This window comes from Desmodus rotundus, chromosome 2 (genome assembly GCF_022682495.2).
Source record: "Desmodus rotundus isolate HL8 chromosome 2, HLdesRot8A.1, whole genome shotgun sequence".
NCBI lineage: Eukaryota > Metazoa > Chordata > Mammalia > Chiroptera > Phyllostomidae > Desmodus > Desmodus rotundus.
Window position 1 is genome coordinate 39,111,095 of NC_071388.1, and position 19,435 is coordinate 39,130,529.

General features: G+C 33.1%; 1 protein-coding gene across 5 annotated transcripts in view; it reads left to right on the plus strand.

Moving 5' to 3' along the window:
- Window positions 1–18,261, plus strand: part of PIK3CA (phosphatidylinositol-4,5-bisphosphate 3-kinase catalytic subunit alpha) — an 81,676-nt gene extending 63,415 nt beyond the window's left edge. For all 5 annotated transcript variants that reach the window (XM_053918108.2, XM_053918106.2, XM_053918105.2 and 2 more), the window contains 12 exons: window positions 1,841–1,965; window positions 2,854–2,935; window positions 3,239–3,403; window positions 3,862–3,965; window positions 5,171–5,342; window positions 7,710–7,816; window positions 8,398–8,519; window positions 9,333–9,411; window positions 12,657–12,827; window positions 13,393–13,510; window positions 13,618–13,769; window positions 14,512–18,261. In XM_053918108.2, the coding sequence (XP_053774083.1) occupies window positions 1,841–1,965; window positions 2,854–2,935; window positions 3,239–3,403; window positions 3,862–3,965; window positions 5,171–5,342; window positions 7,710–7,816; window positions 8,398–8,519; window positions 9,333–9,411; window positions 12,657–12,827; window positions 13,393–13,510; window positions 13,618–13,769; window positions 14,512–14,782 (1,668 nt within the window). In that variant the 3' untranslated portion in view covers window positions 14,783–18,261. The remainder of the gene's footprint in view (window positions 1–1,840; window positions 1,966–2,853; window positions 2,936–3,238; window positions 3,404–3,861; window positions 3,966–5,170; window positions 5,343–7,709; window positions 7,817–8,397; window positions 8,520–9,332; window positions 9,412–12,656; window positions 12,828–13,392; window positions 13,511–13,617; window positions 13,770–14,511) is intronic.
- The last annotated feature ends 1,174 nt before the right edge of the window (window positions 18,262–19,435 follow it).

The window sequence follows — 19,435 nt, forward strand, 5'->3', positions numbered from 1 at the left end:
GTCATTTTTCTGTTCATATTTGTTGTTGTTGTTCTTCTTCTTAGATAAGTCCCTTTAACATTTCATTTAATAAAGGCTTGGTGATGATGGACTCCTTCAATTTGACCTTATCTGGAAAGTACTCTATCTGCCTTTCCATTCTAAATGACAGCTTTGTTGGATAGAGTAATCTTGGATGTAGGTCCTTGCCTTTCATGACTTGGAATACTTCTTTCCAGCCCCTTCTTGTCTACAAGGTTTCTTTTGAGAAATCAGCTGCTAGTCTTATGGGAACTCCCTTGTAGGTAACTGTCTCCTTTTCTCTGGCTGCTTTTAAGATTCTCTCCTTATCTCTATTTAGTCTTGGGTAATGTAATTATGATGTGCCTTGGTGTGTTCCTCTTTGGGTCCAACTTCTTTGGGACTCTCTGAGCTTCCTGGACTTCCTGGAAGTCTATTTCCTTTACCAGACTGAGGTTCTCCCTCATTATTTGTTCAAATAAGTTTTCCATTTCTTGCTCTTCCTCTTCTCCTTGTGGCACCCCTATGATTCAGTTACTGGAACATTTGAAGTTGTCCCAGAGGTTCCTAAGCCTCTCATTTTTTTTGAATTCTTTTTTCTTCATTGTGTTCTGGTTGAATGTTTATTTCTTCCTTCTGCTTCAAATCATTGATTTGAGTCCCGGTTTCCTTCCTTCACTTTTGGTTCCCTGTATATTTTCCTTTATTTCACTTTGCATAGACTTCACTTTTTCCTCTATTTTGCAACCATTTCTGTGAGCATCCTGATTACCGGTGTTTTGAACTGTGTATCTTCATTGCTTAGTTTTATTTTTCCTGGAACTTTGGTCTGTTCTTTCATTTGGGCCATATTTCTTTGTCTCGGAGCATGTAGTAAGGGGCAGAGCCTGAGGTATTCTCCAGGTTGGGGCAACCCAAGTCTCTGCATTGTGGTGCTACATGTACCACAACACAGTTGTGGTCCAGGAATGGTCCAAGAAGGAGCAGTGGCGTTTGCTCGACTCTCAGCTGGCTTTCAGTACTTCCCCCACTACCCACCAGTAAATTAGGTCATTTGGTGCAGATTCCTGGGTGGATGGACTTGTATATGTTCTAGGACCCCATGGGTCTCTCCATTGATTTTTACAGCCAGGAGTTTTGAGGCTTTATTTCCCCATGCTGCAACCCTGGATTGCACAATCTGTCCCCAGTTGTTCCTCCCAGTTTATCCACTCACAAATGTGGGACTGCCCAGTCTGCCAGCCGCTGCCTTGCTGGGAGTCCTCTCCACTTTGGCTGCCTGTCTCTGCCCCTCCTACTGGTCTGAATGAATGCTGCTTCTTTAACTCCTTGGTAGTCAGACTTCCATACAGTTTGATTTTCTGGCAGCTTTGGTATTTTTTTGTTTTTAAATTTATTGTCCTTCTTTTGGTTGTGTGAGGAGGCAAAGTGTATCTACCTATACCTCCATCTTGGCCAGAAGTTCTATTTTATGTTTTCTTATTCCAGAAACATTAGCTGGTTAGTTAGAATACTAAGAAGGGTCCTCATCAGCAAAAGAAGGAAATCATTCACTACTACCCCTAGTATTCCAATCATCTTAGCCCTAACTGATTTTGGCAGTTACTGTTCTGTGGTTGGTGATAATGTTAATCAAATCACTTATGGGATTTGTTCCACAAATACTGTCTTGTTTTTTCTGTATCCATAAAATAAAATCTTGAAATAGGAATAGTAAACTTTCACAACAGTTAATAAGCAACGTAAAGTTTATTGACAGTTTTATTGTGTAGATCACTCGTGAATCCTGGGTGAAAAAATCAGCAAAGAAAATCATATGAAATATTACTGTATCTTACAGAGTACCAGACTAGCCAGAGACAACGAATTAAGGGAGAATGATAAAGAACAGCTCCGAGCAATTTGTACCCGAGATCCTCTATCTGAAATCACTGAGCAAGAGAAAGATTTTCTATGGAGCCACAGGTGAGTGTTAAGATGAAGAGTCTCTGTTTCTTTCTTATGTTACAGAAGAAAAGAAAGAATTAACTTTGGCTGATCTTGCCATTTTTCTACCATACCTATTAAAGTAAATAAAACATAATTTGTATTACTTTGTATTATAAACAATATCTTTTTTAAAGCTGGAGATACAGATTAATATTTCTACAAAATCATGCTTCATTGGTACTGACTTTGCACCTTGAAGGCTTTTTGTTAAATTCTAAGTTGATGAGACTTTTTTTAGGACTTGGTTTTCATTTTGTTTTTTAATAAAAATTCAAGATCCAATAAAACAGCCTGTTATTTTAGATCAATTTAGAAAGATATTTCATTTTTTAGGCGTTCCTTCCATTTTCCTTTTTCTTTTACACTTCTTCAAATAGTGTAATGTCTTACTTTTATTTATGAAGAGATTACCCAACTATATGGTAAGTTTTATTTAAATAAAGCAATTGTACTACATTTCTACAGCAAGTCATTAAAATATAAATTCTTTCTAGTGACCACAGTAGAAGTAGTAACTCTTCTTTGGTTCAAGTTGCCTAAGTGGGTGAAAAAAAGAAGCTACAAAAAGAATGTTATAAAATAAGTTCATGATTTTTCCTAAGTACCTGTCTTCCATTTGGATTTTTCTTTTGCCTTCCTTGCCATTATAACTGTATCTAAGTGTGTGTGTGTGTGTGTGTGTGTGTGTGTGTATGCAGCAAAATGATAAACACTGATTTCTTTTGATTTTAAGGAAGGCTAGTAATGGTAAATAGTTTTAAAAGTGTTTGGAACTTCTTAAAGATTGCATAGTGAAATTTAGACATGTAGGCCTTTTGAATAACATGCAAGAATGTTTTTTATTTTGTTTTCTTTTCCACACAGACACTATTGTGTGACTATCCCTGAAATTCTACCCAAATTGCTTCTGTCTGTTAAATGGAATTCTAGAGATGAAGTAGCTCAGGTAAACACATGTTTGAGATTACTGGATAACTATTGCACCGGATAGGTATGTTGCTCATACTATTTTCTTAGAAAGTCTGCGTACATAAGAGACAAAATAGACTATATTAAATTAATTAATAATGGTAATATAGTAGAGAAAAATACCATGCACACTACTTCCACTAATAAAATTAATTAGAATTGAACATTTTAAGCACTGAACTCGTAAGGGGGGAGGCCTTTGTCTAAACTAATTTTAAAATAAGAAAGTAAGACAATGTCTTAGAAGGTTCATTCACAACTCTCTTTGCTTTATACACAGATGTACTGCTTGGTAAAAGATTGGCCTCCAATCAAACCTGAACAGGCTATGGAGCTTCTGGACTGCAACTACCCAGATCCTATGGTTCGAGGTTTTGCTGTTCGATGCCTAGAAAAATATTTAACAGATGACAAACTTTCTCAGTACCTAATTCAGCTAGTACAGGTAAAAGAGCATAAAATAGAAAAATAATGTTGTATTCTAAATTCATGCAACTTGCAAAACCTACTGTATTAATTGCTTTTATGCTTTAAAAAAAATTTTTTTAAATTTTTATTGTATTTTTTCCATTACCATTTATCTTCCCTTACCTGCCTCTACCACCCCCCACCCCAACAATCACCATACTGTTGTCTCTGTCCATGACTTCTTTCTCTTTTTCTTTCTTTTTTTCTGAATCCCTCCACCTACCCCAGTCCCACCAAGCCCCACCCCCAGAGCTATCAGCCTACTTATAAGTCTGTCTGTATTTTGCTTGTTTGTTCAGTTTTAAAAATCAGTTTTGTTAGCAGTAGTACCTACTTTCTTTCTAACCAAATTGTTTTTAAATCCAACCATGCAAAAACTGACCCTGATTTATGCAGAGTTGTTTTTATGTTTGTTTGTTTTTAAACAACACATAGGTCCTAAAATATGAACAGTATTTGGATAACCTGCTGGTGAGATTTTTACTCAAAAAAGCATTGACTAATCAAAGGATTGGGCACTTTTTCTTTTGGCATTTAAAGTAAGTCAAATTATTTTCCAATTAAGTATTTTAAATATATGTTACTTTCTTAATATATGTATAAATATATATACTTATATACTATAGTTTTTGTTTGTCTAGAAAAGTCTTCCATGCTGAAACTATATTGTGCCGATGATGAGTTTCTCCTCACCCTTTTCTCTTTAACATTAAATAAGCGGTAAAATTCAAAATTCAATTTTCAAAAATGAGAGCTGAAATATTTTTAAAGATTTTATTCTACATTAAACAAAGTTAAATTTGCTGGATTAATGTTGATTAATGGTATATTTGGTTTCACTTTAATGTATGGATTAAAATGCCACAAAATAAAGGAAAAAATCTTACCTTGGAATTCAGAAGAATAATGACAAAAAATGTCAAGTTTCTTACTAGAAACAAACTAATTAAGAATTTAAGAGCCCTGGCTGGTGTGGTTCAGTTGGATGGAGCATCGACCCATGAAAAGAAAGGTAGAGGGTTCAGTTCCTGGCCAGGGCACATGCCTGAGTTGCAGTTAGGTTGCAGTTGGAGCACACATACAGGAGGTAACTAATAGATGTTTCTCACATCAGTGTTCTCTCACTCCCTCACTCCTTCCTTTCCCCTCTCTCTAAAATCACTAAGCATGTCCTCCCTCAGGTGAGGATAAGAAAAAGACTTAAGAAAAGAATAGAAAATATTTTATAGAATAAGACATATCTAATACTTAAATTAACATGAGTTTTTAAATGTTAAAATAAATTAAAACTGAAACCTTAAAGCTAGGTTTAAAACAACGTAAATTTGGAGACAGAATAGAAAAGGAACATGTATGCCAGCAGAGTCAAATAGTATTCACTGAGTTCTTAACTCTTTCCCTATTCATTTTATTAGTTTTGTACCTACTTTCCCTTTTTTTCATGTTTCTATAGCTTGTACTGAGACTAGTTAATAAAAAGTAGTTGAAATAAATCTAAGAGCTAGTTCATTAAATTAACATTTACAGGAACCACCTGAAATCCTTGATTGTTTTGCTTTTAAATGATAGGTTTTAAGTCATTTTATTGTTAGTATGATTATAATATTTATTGTATTAGAAACTGAGTTTTTTACTTCCTTCAGAAAGATATCTATAGTCATTTAAGACCATATATATATATATATATATACACACACACACACACAGTCCTTTTTTTTAAAAAAATCTTTTACTGTTCTTCCAGATCTGAGATGCACAATAAAACAGTCAGTCAGAGGTTTGGCCTACTTCTGGAATCCTATTGTCGTGCGTGTGGGATGTATTTGAAGCACCTGAACAGGCAAGTTGAGGCTATGGAAAAGCTCATCAACTTAACTGACATTCTCAAGCAAGAGAAGAAGGATGAAACACAAAAGGTATATGATTCTTTAGTTTGTTTTTGAGATTCTTGCAGAGGACAGGGTTGAGAGCCCAATACACAGGAGTGGGCAAAAGTAGGCTTACGGTTGTGAGTATGCAAATAGTTGATACTTATTAATTATTGTATTTTTTATTTGTATTATTTCCATACAGCCAACTGTAAACCTACTTTTGCTCACCTCTGTATATGCAAATCATGGTTCTTAGAATCAAGTATTTTAGGATTTGGATCCATTTCACTGGTTCTCAGCTGTGTAATGTTAGACACATTAATCTTTGAGATTTATCTTCCTCATCTGTAAAATGGGAATAATACTTTCTTCATAGGGTTGTTGTGAGAATTAAATTATATGAGATATGCAAAGCACCTGTCACAGTCAGGAGAACATGGGAAGTGCCCAAAAAAGTTAGTTCTCTCTTCTTTCTCTTCCTTTTTCATATAACCCTAACTTTTAAAAATAATTTTCCTATTCTGTGTTATTTATTATATTTTTGTAATGACCTTAAAATGAATGAAAATTAGTTTTTACATTTCTAAGTTTAAAATGGACCCTTAGTCACTCAGTAAATATGTTACATGCTTTGGTCATCTGCAGTAGCTTAGTGTTACTGAGGAATATGAATTGTGAAGATTTTTTATGACCTTCTGCTATTCTTTATCCTTTATTTAATCCACTATATTTTATGGTAAAATGTGAAATCACACCTCGTCTCTAGTGAAACTGAAAAAAATATGTATTAGTTTATTAGTGAGACCCCAAAGAATGGAGAAAGTAAATTAACAGTACTGAATTAACTTCTCCAAAATCTTTCTTAATGTTGCTTGAAAAAAAAACTTTAAAAGAAAGTTACTGTTTTAATCTAAATCCACTGAGTTGATTTTATTAAAGTTATGGTATATAAGTTTAAATATAGGTTATTAAAAAATAATTACTGTTTCTGATGCTGGAATTGTGAGCAAGATGGGACTAGACCGCTTTAAAAGAATGAAGTATGTTTATATTGTAAACTGAGGTAAGAAAAAGAAACTAAATATTAGTTAAATTTGTAAATACACGTATTTTTTCTAAGCTGGAATTTTTATATAATAGATTAGCTGTGATATAGTGGATTAATTAGGAACATGAAATTCATTACTCAGATTACTGTTGGTTTAAACAGGATTATGGTAGGGAACTAAAAAGACAGTCATAGGATTTGTGGAACCTAAAAAAAAAAAAATTAAAAAATGAATGAGCAGAACAGAAATGGGCTCAAGGATACAGAGAACATTTTAATGGTTTTGCCAGATGGGAGAGGAGCTGGGGGAATGATTGAAAAAGGTGAAGGGATTAAGATGTACAATTTGGTCGTCACAGAATAGTCACGGGATGTAAAGTACAGCATAGGGAATACAGTCAGTAATATTGCGATAACTGTGCATGATGTCAGGTGGGTATGAGATTTATCAGGGTGATCATAAGTTATATAAATGTCTAGTCACTGGGTTGTATGTCTGAATGAATGTAATACAGTATGTCAACTGTAATTTAAAAAGAAAAATTTATTTTAAAAATACTCAAACTAAAAAAACTTTTCTTCTATGAAACTCAAGTGATAAAGACACACAGTCATAGGACTAAAAGCAGTTACTTTGTGTGTTAAACTTATTATGAATTCCTAGGTCCTAAACTTTCTTTTCCCCACTCACATTTTAAATTTTCAGTAGAGGTTTTCTAAACTAAAATGGCAATATTGCATGATAACTCTGGTTTGAGCAGACCAGCAGTCTGGTCTCTGGTTTGAATTAATTAAAAAGGGATGTTTCTTTCTAACTATATACTAGAACCTGAGTATGGTGTGAGACTCAGTGTAACAAACATTTTCACAAGTCCTTTCCCAACAATTCCTTTAGCCTCATTTGACCTTTTCTACCCAACAGAAAGAGAGTGAGTATGATGTTCTTAAAAGTCCAGATAGTACATACTTTACATTTGCAAGCCATGCGGACTCTTGTAATGCCTTAACTCTGCTATCCTAGTGTGAAAGCAGCCAATGTCTAAATGAATGGGCATGGCTATATTCGGTGCAGTTTGATTTCCAAAAACTGGCCACTGACCTGCTGTAGTTGACCACACCCTGTCCTAGAGCCAAAACATTGCCTCTGTCATCACGCAGAGTTCTCACAGGAAGGTGCTTGGCGCTGCCACTCTTTGCCTCCCTGCCTGAGCTGTGCTGCTCTGCTATAGAAACCCTTCTAACTGGAAAGCTACCAACCCAAGATAGAGATTCAAAGGCTGAGGTTCCAGTGTACAAGAGAAATTAGCATTTAGTTTTACTTTTTATGAAATCAGCCTCTAACCATGATTATACTAATTAATCAGGTACAGATGAAGTTTTTAGTTGAGCAGATGCGGCGACCAGATTTCATGGATGCTCTGCAGGGCTTTCTGTCTCCTCTAAATCCTGCTCATCAGTTAGGAAACCTCAGGTAAGGTACTTTATTGGGATTTCTATTGATATATTTAAATAAGTACCCTCTTGGGAGAAAAATCTTAATAAAGTCAAAATACCCACTGTAATTAGATTGTTCAATTACACAGGGTGGGGGCAAAAGGAGGTTTACAGTTTTGAGTATGAGAGTTTATTCTTGTATTATTTATTAATTATTACATTCTTTTCCATATGAACTGGAAACCTATTTTTCCTTAAGTTCAGAACTGCATTTATTCAGAATGAGTTTTACTACTTTAATAATAGAGTTTAAAACACTCTTGGGCCAGAATTTCTGGTATCATAGGATAAGAAATGGAATGTAATATCTGTAAAACTAATGATGCATCACTATATTTGTTGGAAATTCAGAGGCTATTATATAAGAAATTTTTAAGCTTAATATTTATTTTCTATTTATAATCCCTTAGAAATGAGCTCATAAATAAAATTGAATAGAAAGTTTTAAATTTTTATAGCACTTCAGAAAGCTGTACTATGTATGTATTTTAAAGTTAATTTGAGGGTAAAACAATAACAAAGCTAAGGTGCCTAGTAAAGTTTTTAACTATTTTAAAGGCTTGAAGAGTGTCGCATTATGTCTTCTGCAAAAAGGCCACTGTGGTTGAATTGGGAGAACCCAGACATCATGTCAGAGTTACTCTTTCAGAACAATGAGATCATCTTTAAAAATGGGGATGGTAAGGAAGAATATGAATATACTTATGATGCATGAATTTAGGTATCTTTTTATATACTGGGTATTTATGAACCATGAAGACTATTTATGGAATATGCATGTAGTAAAATAGATAATATTAAGCAGATGTTAACCTTTAGAGTATGTATGTATAATTATTGAAAAGAAGTACTGATATAGAATCGGAAAGCCTAAATCAGTTTCTGACTAACACTTGCTTAGCTGTGAGAGCATCCATTTATTCCATAAATATTTGATGTGCTAGACAGTGGGGGTTGTAAGCATAAATAAAACAGAGCTCCTGCCCTCTTAAAGCTTATAGTCTAACAGGGAAAAGAGAGATGTAAAACAAATAATTATGAAAGTAAAATTACAACTGTGGTATGAAGAAAAAGTGTAGTCTGCCAAGAAATCATGTAAAAGAAGGTCCTAATTTACTTGGAGAAGAGGCTGAGGGGGGAGCAGTGGGAGGATCACTGATGAGTCTCTACTGGGAAATGACATTTCAGCACTGAATTCTGTTAGCCTGATATTTTAATATGAACATGTTCAAACTTAAGGATTCAGAAAAATAAGAACTTTAAATATTTTAGTTTAAAATGTTTGTAAAATAGCTTATTCTACATCATTATATAGATGAGTTTATGCAGATACTTTAGAAATGGGTTAAAGAGTCAAAATACTGCTTCCTTATAGATTATTTTGAAAAGTAAATATAGCTCTATTTATTTATCGTTTGAAAACAATGTGATGACATGATGCCCAAATTTTCACTGATGGCATTAAGTGGTGATACATATTACTTGAATTTCAGATTTACGGCAAGACATGCTAACACTTCAAATTATTCGCATTATGGAAAATATCTGGCAAAATCAAGGTCTTGATCTTCGGTATGTAACCAATAAGGCATCATGCATGTTGAACACTATCCTGAAAAAGTAAACTATTAATAAATATTAAGTACAAAGCATGTAGAGGCATATATCTATAAAGAAATGTATGGAATAGTAATGAACACTAGTTGATTCCACTATGGTACTTTCCTTTGCTGTCCTGTTCTTTGGCTTAGAATAGCTAATGAGATTCAGCTAGCTAAGAGCTATCTCTTATAAGCTGTTCAAGACTGCATCCGCCTCCAGAGTGTCACTGTTTAGGAACAGGACATAGGAGACGCAAAAGGCCCCTGTTTTCTTTCACAAGTTAAGGGTTTAGAAGAAAGTTTCTTCTTAAAGTATAAATTTTCTAATTTTAAAACTTTCTACATCCTCAAATCTTGAATCAGTGCTGCAGGAAAATTTATTAAAGCAACTAATCTTATAGTTTTTACCATTCTGTTGATTTCTGTCCAGCCTTCCACAGTTATCAGTATTATCTCCCAAGGTTCCTGTCACGGGTCGTCATCTAGTGATTTTTGCTTCTAATGGTTTTTCCTTCCCTTACATTGCAAATCTAGAGTCATTCAGACAAAGGCCATCCTCCAAAAGTATTCCTGTCTGTAAGTGGGTGTAGGAGATAGGGATCAACTCTAGGTACAGCAGTAGATTAGGGTTGGTTTGTATGCTTCTTATAGATTAAGAATAGCTAGTATATAAAAGTGTATCAGTGACAAATAGTAGAACCCTTTTATTGCAAAGAAGAAAAATGGACGTCTAACGTGACCTGCCAAATCACAAAATGGAGTTACCAACTTTAACTCTTAACTCCAAATTCGTTGCTTGATCCCTGCTTCTTTCCAAAAACAATTGCTGTTATACAAATCAAGTTTCCTTTCATGGTACAATTTCCTGTGTTGTAACAGATCCAAATGCCATTACCACTACCATGCCCAGGGAGCAGAGTACAAAAGATAATACAGAACTAGACAGTAAAGGAAAGGATTTAACTATGTAACTCTGGTAATTACAGCATTTAATTGTAAATTAGTGACTGTGCAAAAAAGCATCTAAAGTTAAGCTAGGTTATTGGAAAGTAAGCTGGATCATTGGGAAGTTTTTAAGTCATAATATTTTCTAGATATTTTTCTTGTAACTTAAGTAATTTAAGTAATTTTTTTTTGTTTAAAGTTTAATTATTTTTATGTATACTTGGCAAAACTTAGTTCAGATTTATGGTAACTCTGCTTGGTTCCCCGCCCCCCTCAACAAGCCTGACAGGACTATGTGACTCTTTAAACTATGAGCATATTCAACAGTAATAAAATGTAAAATAAGGCAGAATGAGCAGGAGTACAACTTAAAAAATTCCTGTATTTACTAGGGCAGGTAGAAGAAAAGATTCCATAGAAGAAATGTTCAGAAGGGTAGGAGGACCCGAGTAAGTGATTCACAGAATCCCAAAGAGGGGAGAGATTCACAAACAATTTATAGTATCAGGTACTTCAGGGGATTTAAGAACATGAGGACTATGAAAATGCCCTTCAATTTGATGATTCATGGTTAGCTTTAAAAATTGCTAAGTAAGTAAAGTGGTAGGTGGAGAATTTAGGCCACAAGGAATTAAATGAGAAAATGAAAATAAGTATAGACTGTTACTCTATTTAGAAAGGTCAAAAAGAGTGGACAGTAGCTTATGAGAAAAACAAAGCAAGAAAAACCATACTTTAGTACTTAATTGCCAATTTGGGTGTCAGTTGCTTTTTTCTTTTCTCTTTAAATCCTCCTATCTCTACCCTTTAGTGCATGTCCTTTTCAATATTCTGTGTACTGAGTGGGAAGTACCCATAAAGTACCACCTAAGTATGGCTGTATGAAGGAAGAGCATTTGTGGGTTACTTGAATTTTGAGGTGAACTAACTGCTTTTTTCATGGAATACCATTTTTACTTAAAGAATAACTAGTAGACACACTGTGGTTATTCAGACATGGGTATTTGGCAAACATTTTCTTGAAAATGAACAATATGAGCCTCTCTCTTTAAGAAGAACAACTGACAGTATTTGTTAATTGTCAAATTTAAGCTTTCCAGCAAAAACTCAAATTTTAAAAACTTCGTATCCCCCAGTAGAAGCCTAACACCATCCCCCAAATTAAAAGACTTTTCTGATGAGATCAGTGGTAATACGGATTTGGCAAAAATAGGTTTACAGCTGTTGGGATGGAAAATACAATAATTAATAATAATACATGAATAAACTCTGTTTCACATACAACTATAAACCTATTTTTACTCCTTTATTGACAATTGTGATCTTAGTGTAATGAAAAGTATCAATATTTGAAAGACCCCCATAACACAATAATTTCTTCCGAAGGACCCATATAAAAGTCATACATGGGTAAAAGTTCCATTCACAGGGAAGACAGACAAATGGACTTTAATGTAATAGAGTATGAAAAGTTTATTGACGTGGTTTCAGACTCCATATTGCAACTTAAAAAACTATCTGCCAAATTTTACACTAGTATCAAATAAAAATATCTACAATTATCTGAAAAGGCTATTATAATGTTCCTTTTTCATTCTGTATATTCTTTGTGAGGCCAGATTTCCTTCATATGCTTCTTTCCATTAAAATATTAAATGGGATTGCTTACAGAAGCATACCTGAGAACTCAGCTTAGTACTGTTAAGCCAGACATTAAAAAAATTTGAAATAATGAAAAGTAGTGTTACTCTTTTAATATAGTTTTTGTTATAATAGATGTTATTTATATTACCTTATCATAGTTTATTATTTTTAAATGAATTAATAAATATCTTAATTTTTCTTTTCTCCATTTTAATTTCTAGTATCAGTGAATGCCCAGTAGTTTTAAGAGTATAAAGGAGACCTGAGACCAAAAATTTGAAACTACTGCCTTCAATTATTATCTAGATGTCAATTAAACATCTTTAAATTCATCCATATTTTTCAGTTCCAAATGTTTATGAAATTTTAATTGCCACAGTAATTTCCTTAATGATTTTCTGATATGTAATTAAATGCTTTCTCAATTGAAGGCTATAATAAATGATGGCAGATAATTTTGAGAATTTTTCTAGGAATGTCATACTATAGTAAAAGAAAATTAAAGTTAGATTAAGTGAGTAACATGACAAATTTGCAAATACTAGAATATTCCTGAATTAACCTATTAAAATATTTGCTATTTTAAACTTCCATTATTTAATTGCAAGTGTCTTGATCCTTTTTCAGAATGTTACCTTATGGTTGTCTGTCGATCGGTGACTGTGTGGGACTTATTGAGGTGGTGAGAAATTCTCACACCATCATGCAGATTCAGTGCAAAGGGGGCCTGAAAGGCGCACTGCAGTTCAACAGCCACACGCTCCACCAGTGGCTCAAAGACAAGAACAAAGGAGAAATGTGAGCTCATTATTTTTTTCTTCCTATTTAAGTTTTTGTTAGATCTTTTAATGGTTGAGTGTATTTCTGAGTTAGACCAGAGAAAACAACTGCACTTAGTTTGGGAAAAAAAATGTTCAGCCTTTGACATATTTAAGATTATTTATACTTAAATGATCAGAATTGCTTATAATTTAGTAAAATCCTCTACATTCAACTTAGATATCTAAAGGGTGTTTTTCTTATTGCTAATTTGTATAAGAAAAATTAACATTGCACATTAAAATTTTACTTCTGATTTATTGTTAGAAATAATTAGGAAAATTCCATTTTAGTGGCATAAAAGTATTTTTTCACTATAATAAGAATTGTGCTTTGATCAGAGAATTCTAGAAATGTCCTTAGAAACATTTGAAAACTTTGGAATCTCAAAACTTCTCATATCTTTGAAAACAATTACTTTTTTCCCCTAAAGTCAGTGATTATTTTCATTGTTTTAATACAGACTTGACCCTCTTTTCCCAGTTTGGACTGGGTCATTCTATATTTCCACAGCACTCATAAAGAGTTCATTTCTTCTTTGTAGATACGATGCGGCCATTGACCTGTTCACACGTTCATGTGCTGGGTATTGTGTCGCAACCTTCATTCTGGGAATTGGAGATCGTCACAATAGTAACATCATGGTTAAAGATGATGGACAGGTAATAGCTTTCTCTCTTTAAAAGTCCTGGTGTTCTTAAATTTAATAATTCAGCATATTATACTTCTGCATTTATCAAACTGTAACTTAATTTCTTATTTTTGAAAGCTGTTTCATATAGATTTTGGACACTTTTTGGATCACAAGAAGAAAAAATTTGGTTATAAACGGGAACGTGTGCCATTTGTTTTGACACAAGATTTCTTGATAGTGATTAGTAAAGGAGCCCAAGAATGCACAAAAACCAGAGAATTTGAGAGGTAAGCTCAAGAAATTAAAAACACAAAATGAATTCTTGCTGCTGTACCAAAAACAATTGATATTTTTCAAACAACTTAAATAATATATGTTATATTAACATTATAGCATAAACTATTTTAATATATTTTTACTTATTGTGTAATGTTGTAAAGAAAATTTAAAAAACCAATTTAATTTATTTAGTCCATTAAAGGAAAGTGATTCTTAAATTTCATAATATATTAAAAGCTTTTACATACTGCTGTTTAAATATTTGGACTCCACCTTCTCTATATTAACAAATAATATATAGCTCTTACGACATTTTTTAGTCATACAATTTGAAGAATTCAGTCAACTATAATTACCATGTTCATTCATAATTTTTCTTACCACCTTATGGTATATCTGTAGTCTATCTTAAATCTTAAAAGCACTTTTAAAACCTTTTGTAAAATTTATTTTATCTATAACTCAGTCCTGACCCTTAAATGGATCAGTGTATACATTTAGTAAATCCTTATTAAACTCCTAAAGTGCCAGGCATTATTGTAGGTGCTGGTGATAAAGCAGTTAAACAAAGTCCTTATGGACTCGTGTAGTTTACTTTATTATTAGGATAAAGGGATTGGGGAGAGGAATGCTGTTTTTTTTATAGGTTTGTTCAAGAAGGCCTCTCTAATGATGTCACATTTCAGCAAAGACCTGAAGGTATTCATGCCATTTGCTTCATACTGACCAAACTGTTCTTATTACTTGTAGGTTTCAGGAGATGTGTTACAAGGCTTATCTAGCTATTCGGCAGCATGCCAATCTCTTCATAAATCTTTTCTCAATGATGCTTGGCTCTGGAATGCCAGAACTACAGTCTTTTGATGATATTGCATACATTCGAAAGACCCTAGCTTTAGATAAAACTGAGCAAGAGGCTTTGGAATATTTCATGAAACAAATGAATGATGCACATCATGGTGGCTGGACAACAAAAATGGACTGGATCTTCCACACAATTAAGCAGCATGCTTTGAACTGAAATGATAACTAAGAAACTGAAAACTCAATATTGGATTCTATTCTGCACTGTTAATAACTGTCAACAGGCAAAGACTGATTGCATAGGAATTGCACAATCCATGAACAGCATTAGAATTTACAGCAAGAACAGAAATAAAATACTATATAATTTAAATAATGCAAATGCAAACAGGGTTTGATAGCACTAAACTAGTTCATTTCAAAATTAAGCTTTAGAATAATGCGCAATTTAATGTTATGCCTTAAGTCCAAAAAGGTAAACTTTGAAGATTGTTTGTATCTTTTTTTAAAAAACAAAACAAAAAACCCAAAATATATAGAAATGATGGAGAAGGAAAAAGAATGCTCTTTTTTTTGACTTGCAAATAATCTGTTTTGAAATGAGGACACACAAAGTCTATTATTGAATTAGGTCCAGGTAAACTGGAGTCTGATGTTAAATTACATTAAGATTGGAAATAATGAAATTTCTTATTTTTCATTGCTGTTCAATTTATAGTTTGAACTGGGTTTTTTGACTCCTTGTTTAATGAAGAAAAATGCTTGGGGTAGAAGGGACTCTTGAGATTTCACCAGACTTTTCTTTTTTAATAAGTCAAACCTTTTGATGATTTGGGGTCTTAATCTGCAAAGTTTTGGAAGCAGTCACAAATGAGACCTGATATAGGGTGGTTTGGGTTTTTTTTTTTTTCCTGAACAGTATTTACAAGAATCTGATTCTTATTTCCCAGGGAAATTCTGGGTACCCATAAAGTAAAATAGTCATCATAGAGAAAGAATGAGCAGGAATAGTTCTTGTTCCAGAATTGTACAGTATTCACCTTAGGTTGATTTTTTTCTCTTTTTGCAAATGAATTGAATACATTTTTCATGCATGTTTTCCAGAAAATAGAAGTGAGTATTAATGTTATTAAAAAGATTATTTTTTTTATTAAAGGCTATTTATATTATAGAAACTATCATTAATATATATTCTTTATTTCATGATCTGTCCCATAGTCATGCATTGTTTGCACCCCAAATTTTTTATTGTTCATATCAGCATGATCAGCTCTTCTCTTGGTCTGTGGATAAGGCCAGGCACTATCCCATTTATACCAATACTAGTGAATAACTACTTAAAGAAACAGATTAAAATTTATTCTCTTTCCTTTTCTTTGTTTTTAAATGAATCCCCCATCCTCCATCCTCTTTTATAGTTCAGAATGCCTCAATCACATGAAATTAGTTACCAAAATTAATAAAATTTAGAGTATCTTCCTGACGCTTAAACCCTCTACTGAGGTATGCTCGTGAATAATACTTTATAACATGGGGAAATAGAAACCATGAACTTTGTACCATCTTAGGCTATTTATCCAATATCTCAACAATAAAAGTAGGACCTTAAACCATTTTAAGATCATGTCCCATTTCCAAGTGGTCAGGGCTCACTCTCCAACTTTATTAAATTGCATTTGAGCACAGGATACATTCTTAAACATTTTGAAAAACATTAACCCAAAATGTAGGGGCTAATGCTAGTCATCACTCCAGAATCCAGTATTTCACTCAGTATTTGAAATGAATTATTAATGCCCTAGGAAATAGCTTTAGCAAATGTCCAGGTGCCACACCAGAATAAGTGCAATAATTTACTGACAATTTTCTAGATTAGGCATATTATTGGAATACTACTTTATAAAGAGTGCACATTGTATACTCTAGTGAAACAGCATCACTTAAAAAAATCTTCATTTATTAAATCAGTTACCTATAGTAAAAGTCTTGAATAGTGAACAAGGACTCTAATACAAATATTCTTAATATTTGGCTATTTTAGATCCCTTAAAGGGCATAATTACTGGAGATTTAGGTACTTCATTAAAGCATGTATATAATATTGCCAACAAGAAAATAAATTTGAAGATTAGTGGAATTTATTTCTCTAAACTGTCTTGGAATGGTTAAGAGGAATTTAAACTCTGTTTTAAGCAAGAAACTAATGGATTCTTTTGCAGATATAAAAGATTCATAACTTATTAAAACTTCATGATTAACATTTTGTGTCTTTTAGATCTATTCAGTTATGATACATACTAACATCCCAGTCTCTTCTATATCAGGGATTGATTACAGGAAAATTCAGTGAAATGGTACAAATCTGTAACTTTGATGGTGGAAACTGAAGTTTTAACAGAGAACCATGTTTTACTCGAGTGCCAAAAAATCTTTGAGCTTCCTTGCATAAAGTTGATACAATTTTAGCATTTTCCACATCAGTTCAGATAGTCCCCTTTCCCTAGGACTTCTCCACCATTAAAACACATGCCACATACTTTATTTAATCATTGACATGTATTTTCAAGAGTTATTACAACCAAATTAAGTCTGTCTGAGAAGTGTAGACAAATTTTATAAAGAATATAGATTAAGTGGTCTAGCTAAAAGCAAAGTAAATTTTAAATAAATCTAAGCAGAGTTTAAGCAAACAGCATTAAAAATAAGAAAAAAGGGACAAGTAGTTCTCAGAAGGCAAAGAACCAAAAACCGAATTAGATGCTGCATGGGTGACTAGGATATGTTTCAAATCAGTGACAGTGTAGCCACTTCCAGGTACTTTAGTATCAGAGATCAGTTCCGATTGATCAGTTCCTATAGCCAACCATCCGTCACTGAATGTGCTGTGACTGACTGTTGGCTCTACAATTTCATTTGGTCACTTCAGCAGTATTTCCTTCGATGACTATTTTGGAAGGAGGAAAAGCAGGTTTAAAGAAAGTAAAACCTAATTTTAAACACATCTAGGAAGAAATAATCAACTGTTTGAAAATCATGCTTTCACCTTTTTGTTGTATTCTCGGCTATACAAAATTGTTTATTTTGAAGATTTTGAGACTCTTGTTAATTTGAATCTGTTAATCATATTGTGGATTTTTTTTAAAAGATGTTTCTAATTGGATTTTTTAATCAAGAATGGAATTTGGTATCTATTTTATGATAGAACCTAAGCTTTTTGTGGTTCTTCGTGTCCTGTGTAAAACTTAGTGTCAAAGTAATTAACTTTGAGGTTTTCCCTTCTACTCTGCTTTATATTATAAGCCCTTTAGGAAATGGGAACCTGGTGAATATACAATGAATTGTAAAATATTTTAATGTGTAACTTTTTCAACTGTGAAACTATGACTATTGGTTTTTTGATGAAAACAGCTGCTGATAAAAGTATTTTGTGTAAAGTGTAGTTCTTATTAATCAGGAAAATAATCAATGACTTGATTAGAATGTATATACCCTCTTAGATTTTATTTTAAATGGATTGGTAATTTTCACATAGGTAAAACACAGTCCATCTGTATTTTTTTTCCATCAAAACTTGCGTGATTTGGCATTATAAAAAAATTACAACCAGCCTATCTGTTCTAAAGGCACTATGGAAATTTCATAGCATATAAACTTGGATTTGTTTCTTAATGATTTTATAAATCCATTTCATTCATATCCTGACCAACAGCCCATGCTTGCCAGCTATTTGAAGAAATTTAATTTCTAGCATTATTTTAAAGCCAGCAGGTTAAATTTTTCTGAATATTATGTTTCTTTTCTTTCTGTGTCTGCACCAAAAGCAGACCTGGGCTGGACCCACACACTCAGAATCCACCTTAAAAAGTTGATTTTAACGTCCAAGACATCACTATAGTATTTCAGTTTAAAGGCCATATGTGGTGTTAATGGATTGTGGTGCTTCTATATTTAAAAACAACTTTCATACTTCAGATGTGATTGAGAAGAGGGGAATGTGGAGGGAGGGAGCAAAACAGAGAGGAGTTGTTTCAATGAATTACATGCTTCATATCCTGCTCAGATTGGGCACTGGAGAAGACCGAAAATTGTGAGAGTATATTGTGCATACCACGAGGGAATTAACTCTTCATCAAGGATGGGATTGTGAAGGCTGAACTAAAAAATTCAGCATTGATAGGATACTCAGATAATAATTCTTGGTGACAGAATAATACAGCTGGGCTGTTTTTGTTTTTTTAAATATAAACACAAACCATTTTTTTAATTATTACATTAAAAATTGTAAATGTATCTTATGTGCCATGGCCTGGGAGCCTTTTTTCTTTTCTATTAAAAGTTATGTTCACTTTCTGAAAAGCATTTAGCAGTTAGCTCAAGATACCTATGGTCCTGATAAAATTGGATTGGTAAGTCTACCTCAGAAGGTTAATAAGGAAAAAAATAGATGGGCCACAATTCAGTACGTCAGGCTCTGATATTGCAGAAATTTGCGGAGCACTGTATTTTAGATTTGCAAAGTCATAGTTGGCATGCCTTGTTTGTAATGGCTTTGGAGACATTAAGAAAAAAAATTGGTTAAAATCTTGATTATTGCTCCAGCCATTTGAAAAAGGCAATAGTGCTAGCAGGTTCATGGTACTAGGTTCTTGAATTCGATAATCGAAATTAGTTGTGTTCTCTTTTCTTGATTATTAGTAAAATTAGTGTGTGTATATTTGCACACATTTCTATTTGTATACACACTGCTTGCTAGCTCTAGTCAAGAGACATCTTTTATAAAAGATGTAAACATCAAGGTTCTAAAATTCAGAAGAGTTTAGAATTTACTAGGAGTTTCCCAAGTTGGGATGTTAGTTTTCAAATAAGCTTA